Below are 9,516 nucleotides of genomic sequence, written 5' to 3'. Positions count from 1 at the left end.
AAAATTACTGCTTAAAATTAAAATCGCAGTGTTGTCATTACACAAGAGATTCTCGGCTGTATGACTCTGCCCATTCGTTTTTAGGAAGTTTCATTCATTCTTCCCAGCGTCTTCAGGACAACACAGTTTATGAGAATATGGTAAGGTCCCATCATCGCAGTTTGGTAGAAATCAGGGATCTGCCATGATGGAATAAAGATTAGAACTGATTTATTGAAGATCAGGGGAATTCTTCGGTCTTCGGAATTTCATGATTCAAACCACTAAAACTGTTACTGGGGTAAAAAACAGATTACCGCTAAAACCAGGACCCAGAAAAGTAATTAACGCATTAATGCAAAAACTCACCTTGAGAAGAGTTTCGGACGCGGATTTGGGAGCTTCAGAACCAGAATTATTCACAACTAAAATATCAGAGTTGTCATTGCAAAGGATATTCTCAGCTCTAATGTTCTTGTCGCTACTTTTAAGCAAGTTAAATCCATTTTTCCCACAGTCTGTAGCCAAACACAAATTATAGGAATACGGCAAGGTCCCGGCTTCGTAATCTGGTTGGAATCTGGGATCAGCCTTGGAATAAAGAGCAGGCCTGACATACTGAAGAATAGAGGAGCTTTTTGAACTTCTAATTTTCATGGCTATCACCACTATAATTGTAATTAGAAATAAAAATGAGATCAAGGCTAAAGCCAGCACCAAATAAAACTGTAAATCAGACTGAGGTGTCGAGTTACCCGATTGGTCGCTCATTTCCGGAAGAGCCTCTTGGAAGTTCTCGGCAAACACCAGGTTGAGAGTCACTGTGGCTGACAGAGGCGGCTGCCCGTTGTCCTTCACCAGGGTGACCAGCCTGTGCTTCACAGCATCTCTGTCCGCAAAGGCGCGGGCTGTCCGGATCTCCCCGGTGTGCAGCCCCATGCTGAACAGCGTCGGTTCCGTGGCCTGGAGCAGATGGTAGAAGAGCCAGGCATTGTGTCCTGAGTCAGCATCCACCGCCACCACCTTCGTCACCAGATAACCTGCCTCGGCCGAGCGAGGGACCATCTCGAACAAGGCGGAGCCTTCGGCTCCCAGGGAAGGGTACAGGATGCGAGGGGCGTTATCATTCTGATCCAGAATAAACACCCTGACAGTGACATTGCTGCTGAGAGGCGGGGACCCGCTGTCTTGGGCCTGCACTTGCACTTCAAACTCCCGGAATTGCTCGTAGTCGAAGGAGCGCTGCGCATAGATAGCTCCGGTCTGGGAGTTAATGGAGATGTAGGAGGAGAGAGGCACCTCCTGGAGGTTGCTGCTCAGAATGGAGTAAGTGACTCGAGCGTTCCGGTCCAGATCCCGGTCTGAGGCTTCTACTCTGAAAATAGAGGCCCCCGAGGGATTGTTCTCTGACACACAGGCAGTGTAGGAAGGTTTTTCAAAGACAGGGGAGTTGTCATTGATATCCGAGATCTGCAGTAGGATTGCTTTCTGGGTGGAGAGGGGAGGAGAGCCTTTGTCTATGGCGGTGATTGTGATATTGTACTCCGGGGTCCTTTCCCTGTCCAGGGTGCTGTCTGTGAGGAGCTTGTAGTAGTTAACAGAAGATGATATTATTTTAAAAGGCAAGTTGTGTTGAATACTACAACTAAGTTCTCCATTTTGTCCGGCATCTGGGTCAAAAGCTTTGATCAGAACTATCACTGTTCCTGGCGGTGAGTCTTCGGGAAAAGGACTGGATACTGATAAAATCGTCACTTCCGGGGCGTTGTCGTTCTCATCCAGTATTTCTATATGAACTTTGCAGTGATCTGTCAGCCCACCCCCATCCCTGGCTTCCAATTCCATCGTGTATTCATTTTTCTTTTCAAAATCCAGGATCGCTGTATTTGTAATTTCTCCGTTCTCAGGGTCTAAATGGAATAATTTGCGGGTGTTTTCCGGTATGCTGTCGAAAAAGTATGTTATATGGCCATTTAAACCTTCGTCTCTGTCACTGGCTTTCACTTGAAGCACTAAGGTGCCCTTTGGTAGATTTTCCCTCAGGCTGACTTTGTAAATCTGTTCAGTGAATACGGGGGGGTTGTCATTGGCGTCAGTAATTTTAATCCTAACCTGAGCTGTCCCAGATCTGACTGGATCTCCCCCATCGACAGCCGTCAGGATTAACTGGTGGGAACTTTCCTCCTCCCGATCCAAAGACTTTTCTAAGACTAATTCTGCTTGCTTTTTGCCATCTGGGCTTTCTTTCACTGCCAGGGTAAAAGAGGGGTTTTTACTGAGTTGGTAATTCTGCAGTGAGTTGATCCCAGAATCCGGATCTTGCGCAGATTCTAGTCGAAATCTCGCACCCGGCAGTGCTGATTCGCTGATTTCTAGATCAATGTCACTCTTTATGAACCACGGGGCATTATCATTAATATCCTGGATTGCGACATTCACGAGGTAAATATTTAAAGGATTTTTAACCACCGTTTCGAATGTCAGGACACAAAGGGGAGTTTCCCAGCATATCTCCTCCCGGTCTATCCTGCCATTCACATACAGGTTGCCATTTTCCCCATTCACACTGAAGTATTGCTGTTCCGAACTGACACGGAGCTTCCGCTGCGGCAGTTCTCTGACATCCAACCCCAAATCCTTGGCGAGATTCCCCACAAGGGAACCCTTGGACATTTCCTCCGGAATCGAATAACGAATCTGCTCCGAGACCGCCCAGCAGAACAAAGAGAATAAGAAAGGAAACAACAATACTTGCCGTGTGACTGCCCATCCGGTCTGTTTGTGTCCGGTTTCCATCTCACTCCCTTGCACTTATGCTCTTTTCCTCTCTTTTATTCCGTTTAGATCCTGTAGTTAAAATCCCGCCTGTATTGTAAATATCCGCAGCGATGAAAATAAAATAAAATCCCTTTATTACTCCAGTTGTGCATCCGAGTCCCGATGGAAGGTTTCTCTGAGCATCGAGGCTGTGTGCGTTTTTGTCTCTGTTCTGCGCTATGTGATTGAGCAATCACACCGCAGCCGGCTACAACGGATCTCCGGCTGCAGCTCCGCGCCGTATTGGCCAACAGCGGCACTCTGAGTCTCTGCCGGAGAACTGCAGTTCGAATGATATGATAAAAGCCTGGATGTAGGTACAGAGAGGGCAATGGAAATTCGTTTGGATCAATGCATTCCCTCGTCCATCCTTAGGTAGAAGAATATATAAAGAACACACAAAAAGAATTTAGGAAAGCTGAATGGTATGGGTTTCCATTTTGTCTGCTTTTTGTGTCGTTTGTATGTTGTCACCAAAGTGGCTTGATTTTAACAAAAAGCGCAGTGGAATTGTTATTATTACAAATTTTCCCTGCCCAGAATCAGGGCCCTGGCACAACAAAATTATTTCTCTTCAGAACTTCCTTCAAAAAATAAAATACCTTTTCAGTCATCTTTCCATGTAAACGGCCAAATTTTGGTCTGCTGGATTTCGTGGGATTTATGTTACTTTGATGTAAAGAGAGCCCAGGATTGTCAAGATCTAATAACACCTACCTGAAACTAAACTAGTAAACCTAATATATGCAAAACTAAGGAGACTGAAGCCTCATTCAAAAAGGTTTCTCGGAGTTGTTATAAAACCCTCTGTAAACTGATCCTTCCTTCCAACAAACAATTGCAGTTCCCTTTAAAAATACTGTATATGTTACGCTACACTGGTATTCCTGTTTGAATTGTAGTAACGTCGGAAAGCCCCAATGAAGATCGAGATCTAATTGCGTGTAAACAAAAAAGTACACATCAAGCTTGCCTGGAAGATATGCTGTTACTTGAACTTGAGTCACCAATTAAGGCTCACCAAACAGATAAGCAAACAAACAACAAAAACAACAAAACCCTACCCTACTGAAGAGGGAAAGGAATTAGAGGGCCATAAGGAAAGTGGGATCACTCTAATACAAGGTAATAACGCGTGATAGATCAAAAAAGACGATGGCTTTTACAATAAATAAATAAATAAATAAATAATATTTCCGGCTCCTAAAACACATCAACATGGTTAAAAAGAAAAATAAGAAAAGAAGCTAACTCACTTGAACAAATTTCTGCTCGCAATCACCATTCTTTATATCTGCCGATATTAACACAGGATCCTTTATCTCACAGGTCTGCTGACTAGTCAGAATATTTGCATAGTTTGATTTGGTAACGTTGAACTGGCTCTTTCTGGAGTCCGTGGTAAGAGAAACCTCATGTGAGTAGGAGTGAAGAAAAGCTCTGACTCCATCGAGCCCCACAAACTGCGAGACGGGAACTCCACTGAAAGTCACACTCGAGGAGTCAAACAGCTGCGAGTTTCTCCACCGGCGGAGCCTCAGGGCCACTAACACTATGAGAAAGGTAAAGAACAAGCAGGAAACGGAAGCCACAGCGATCACCAAATACAAGGTGAGGCTGGACTGGGGGTCTACAGGAGCTGAGAGGCTGCTTAAATCGGAGAGGATTTCGGGGATGCTGTTAGCCACCACCACCGTGACAGTGGCCGTGGCAGAGAGAGGGGGCTGCCCGTTGTCCTTCACTAAAACCACCAGACTTTGCTTGAGCGCATCTTTGTCGAGAAAGTAGCGCGTCGTCCTGATCTCGCCGCTGTGGAGTCCCACTGAGAAGAGCCCCGGCTCTGTAGCCTTCAGCAGCTGGTAGGAGAGCCAGGCGTTCTGCCCGGAGTCTGCATCCACCGCCACCACCTTAGTGACCAGGTAACCCGGCTCGGAGGAGCGAGGGGCCAACTCCGCTCCCGTGGAGCCATCGGTGGGAAAGGAGGGGTGTAAGATGTGCGGGCTGTTGTCATTCTGATCCAGTAGAAAGAGAGTGACGGAGACATTACTGCTGAGAGGTGGGGAACCCCCATCCTGAGCCTGCACTTGGAACCGAATCTCCCGGAACTGTTCGTAATCGAAGGAGCGCAGAGCGTAGATAGCCCCAGTCTCAGAGTTAATGGAGATAGAGGAGGAGAGCGGAGCTTCCTGGATCTCAGTTCCAGTAATGGAGTAAGTGACTCGGGCGTTCTCCCCCCAGTCGGGGTCATTCGCTTTCAGGGAACAAAGGGAAGCTCCTCTGGGGTTGTTCTCTGTGACGTACAAAGTGTAGGATGTCTGGGTGAAGATAGGAGCGTTGTCGTTTATGTCTGAAAGCTGCACGAAAATAGTTGTTGTTGAGGATAAAGGAGGAGTCCCTCGGTCTGTGGCTGTGATAGTTAAATTGTAATCGGAGACCCGCTCCCTGTCCAATGCTCTGTCACTCACCAAGCTGTAATAATTGTCAAATGATTTCTGTAACTGAAATGGCAGGTTGGGTGGAATAAAACATATGACATCACCATTCTTTTCAGAATCCAGATCATGTAAATTTATAAAGGCGATCACAGTTCCCGGCGGGCTGTCTTCGCTCAGAGAGTTGGTGAGTGAGGTGACTGTAATTTGAGGCTCATTATCATTGGCATCAATAACAGCTATCAGAACTATAGACCTGGCCGAGAGGTCTCCAACGTCCTTTGCTTGAACCTCCATTTCATATGATACGGCTTCCTCATAGTCCAGGTTTCCCACAGTTGATATTTCTCCCGTTGTAGAATCCACTTGGAATATCTGAGACGCTTTGTCTTTCATCTTCCGGAGTGAATATGTGACCTCCGAATTTATCGCTTCGTCGGGATCTGTGGCATTTACTGTCAGCAGCAGAGACCCGACGGGCACATTTTCCAAAACACTCACTTTATAGACAGGCTGACTGAAAACTGGTGCATTGTCATTTGCGTCAAGGACAATAACGCGGATCTGCGCAGTGCCGGACCTGACCGGATCTCCCCCGTCAGTGGCTGTGAGGATTAGATCGTGAACAGCTTGTTCTTCCCGGTCTAGAGACTTTTCCAGCACCAGTTCGGCGTGTTTGTCTCCGTCAGCTCCAGTCTGCACATCCAGAGAGAAGTGTTTGTTACTGCTGAGGTAATAGCCCTGCACAGAATTGGTTCCCACATCTGGATCCTGCGCGCCCTCAAGAGAATATCGGGTTCCCACAGCGGCTAACTCACTGATTCTAAATTCCAATTCATCTTCCTGGAAGCGGGGCGCATTGTCATTAATATCTGTGATTTCAACTTCAACTGGGAAAAGTTTTGCTTTATCCTTAACGAGAACCTCAAAATTTAACAGACATTTCTCCATCCGGCCACAGATTTGCTCTCTGTCAATCCTTTCCGTGGGGTATAAATAACCGCTTTTAACATTCAAAGCAAAATACTGACTCCTACCTCTGGAAACAATGCGGACTCCACGGTCTGAAAGCTCCTTTGTATCGTGCCCCAGATCCTGAACTATATTTCCCACGAAAGAGCCTTTCTGCATTTCCTCCGGAATGGAATAGCGAATGTGCCCAGAAATTGCCTTCCAAACGGTAAAAAATATAAACCAGAACAGCACTCGCCAGTTGCAGTCCCGGAGCCTTTTTATATCCGTCATGTCTAGCACTGGAAACAGAGGCCTTAAGTCCGTGTGTCAGAACGGTATATAAAAATAGTAAAAATAAAAACCCCGCTCTTCAATCCGTAGTTCGTGGATCAAGAGCTTTCCCAGGGAGTTTAGTGCAGCTATGCGGTACTGTGTATTTTGGCTTTTTACAAAGTGTGTCTGGTCTGTCTGTTGCGCGATCTGTTACAGCGGGGCGGGGCTGGCTGGATCTCTCCTCGCATTTGTCTCCCTGATTGGTGAACAGCGACGCTCAGAGTCTCAACCAATAACTGCAGCAGTTTAGATATATAATTTTAAACGCATTTTCCCCCAATATGTGTGTTAGCTATTTTCTCCAGCATCTTTAATTCCCTAATGTATATTATATATTAATTAGGACTGTCATTAATCACAGTTAACTCAGGTGATTAACCCCCCAAAATTAATCACGATTAATATCAGTTTTAATAGTACTGTTAAACAATAGAATACCAATTGACATTTATTAAATTTGTATGTTTTTCTACATTTTCATATATATTCTGTGTTATAATTGAAATCAAAGTGTATATTATTTTTATTACAAATATTTGCACTGTAAAACTATAAACAAAAATAGTATTTTTTCAGTTCACCTCATACAAGTAGTGTAGTGCAATCTCTGTCGTGGAAGTGCAGTTTATAAATGTAGATTTTTTTCGTTACATATCTGCACTCAAAACCAAAAAAATGTAAAACTTCAGAGCCTACAAGTCCACTCAGTCCTACTTCTTGTTCAGCCAGTGCCTAAGAGAAACAAGTTTTACATTTATGGGAGATAATGTTGCCCTCTTCTTATATACAATGTCACCTGAAAGTGAGAACAGGCAATGTTATTTGTTTTCGTATGCCCGATCATGCTTAGGCCACCATTCCAGAGGACATGCTTCCATGCTGATGACACTTGTTAAAAAAAATGCTTTATTTAAATTTGTGACTGAACTGCTTGGGGGAGAATTGTATGTCCCCTGCTCTGTTTTATGGGTATTCTGCCATATATTTCATGTTATAGCAGTTTCAAATGATGACCCAGCATATGCTGTTCATTTTAAGAACACTTTCACTGCAGATTTCACAAAAGGCAAAAAAGGTACCAATGTGAGATTTTTAAAGATAGCTATGGCACTGGACCCAGGGTTTAAGAATCTGAAGTGCCTTTCAAAATCTGAGAGGGGCGGGTGTGGAGCATTCTTTCAGAAGTCTTAAAAGAGCAACACTCCAATTAGGAAAATACAGACTCCAAACCACCAAAAAAGAAAATCAATCTTTTGCTGGTGGCATCTGACTCAGATAATGAAAATGAACATGCTTCAGTCTCTACTGCTTTGGATTGTTATGGAGCAGAACCCATCTTCAGCATGGATGCATGTCCCATGGAATGGTGGTTGAAGCATGAAGGGACATATGAATCTTTAGCACACCTGGGATGTAAATGTATTGTGATGCCGGCTACAAGAGTGCCACAAGAATTCTTGTTCTCACTTTCAGGTGACATTGTAAACAAGAAGAGGGCAGCATTATCTCCTGCAAATGTAAACAAACTTCTTTGTCTGAGTGACTGGCTGAACAAGCAGTAGGACTGAGTGGTCTTGTAGGCTCTAAAGTTTTACATTATTTTATTTTTGAATACAGGTTTTCTTTTTCCATAATTCTGCATTTGTAAATTCAATTTTCATGATAAAAAGATAGCACTGCAGTACTTGTATTAGGTGATTTGAAAAACACTATTTCTTTTGGTTTTTACAGTGCAAATACTTGTAATAAAAATAAAAATAAAGTGAGCACTGTACACTTTGTATTCTGTTTTGTAATTAAAATCAATATATTTGAAAATGTAGAAAGCATCCAAAAATATTTAAATAGTATTCTATTATTGTTTAACAATGCAATTAACTGCACAATTAATCACAAATAGTTTTTGATATCACATGATTAAACACCATTATTTTTGTGATGGCTTGACTGCCCTAATATTAATGAAACAAATCTAGATGCAAAATGCATATTATCTTATAATAGATATATTGTAAAGCTGAACTCTTCCCTTTAATCCATTAGTCACATAATAAATCTGTGACAAATGGAACACAACCTCTCTGCTTAATTTCCTCAATTTGAAGTGACACGCACATTTATGTTTTGCATAATAAATTAAAGTAATCCTGTATTTACATCACATAATAAACAAGAAGACTAATTTTAGTTTACACATTATTGTGTGAAGTCACACAGTCCTATGCACTTTCCCTTCCAATGAACAATTTGTTCACCTTTCTGTTTAGAATTTAGCATCTATTTATTGGTTTACTTCTATATTAATTTAGGCATCCATCATAGGGCAAAAGTGCCTATCCAATGCCTTAGAAACTTTTGCACAGCATAATAATATCTGTGAACTTTATCAAATTCAGTAGCCTACTCCAATTGCAAGGTTAAGACTCATATATCCAGAAAACTAAAATATAAATTATCCTGCACACCAACACAGATTACAATTAGTCTCCCTTGGCTCCAAGAGCCCATGAAATCAGATTGGCTTTGCAGCATGCTCTACAGGTCAACAGAATTTGGCTAATTTGGCCCAGGTGGACTTTGGCTTTAATTTTGATGTTTATTTTGGAGAATTTCTGTTGGTGTTATGCGTTATTTACTTATCTGCTAATTTATTCCATTAATGTATAAAATTAATATATTGTAATGGTTTTGTCATTCTTAAAATTGACGGAAAACCAAAAAGAAAAAGATCATGAATTTAAAAGACAATGCGTTATCTACATAGCCATAAACTGAAAACTGCTGATATAGTTTATTTTATCATTGCAATATACCTCGAAAACTTTCTGCCTTATCAACTTGATACCACTTAAATAATGTCAAGGCCCCAAACAAATATAAACAAATAAAAGCGGATATAAAATTGGTTGTTCAAAGGATTCACTATTTCTAATTAATTAGGTTTAACGTTAAATGATATATAACCCCTTGATTTGCCACTACTAAAACATATAAAGATACA

At 42.5% G+C, this 9,516-nt stretch overlaps 2 protein-coding genes across 2 annotated transcripts; both read right to left on the bottom strand.

Annotated features, from left to right (window-relative positions):
* Nucleotides 1-255: 255 nt before the first annotated feature.
* On the bottom strand, nt 256-2,652 carry LOC115656183 (protocadherin gamma-B2-like). Its single transcript, XM_030572585.1, has one exon. The coding sequence runs from the start codon at nt 2,650-2,652 to the stop codon at nt 256-258; it is 2,397 nt and encodes a 798-aa protein (XP_030428445.1).
* Nucleotides 2,653-4,043: 1,391 nt separating this feature from the next.
* On the bottom strand, nt 4,044-6,626 carry LOC115656675 (protocadherin gamma-A12-like). Its single transcript, XM_030573717.1, has one exon. The coding sequence runs from the start codon at nt 6,471-6,473 to the stop codon at nt 4,044-4,046; it is 2,430 nt and encodes an 809-aa protein (XP_030429577.1). The 5' UTR covers nt 6,474-6,626.
* Nucleotides 6,627-9,516: the final 2,890 nt, after the last annotated feature.

Source organism: Gopherus evgoodei, chromosome 8 (assembly GCF_007399415.2).
Source record: "Gopherus evgoodei ecotype Sinaloan lineage chromosome 8, rGopEvg1_v1.p, whole genome shotgun sequence".
Classification (NCBI taxonomy): Eukaryota; Metazoa; Chordata; order Testudines; family Testudinidae; genus Gopherus; species Gopherus evgoodei.
The sequence above is the reverse complement of the archived record's forward strand: the minus strand, read 5'-3'. Positions and strand labels throughout refer to the sequence as shown.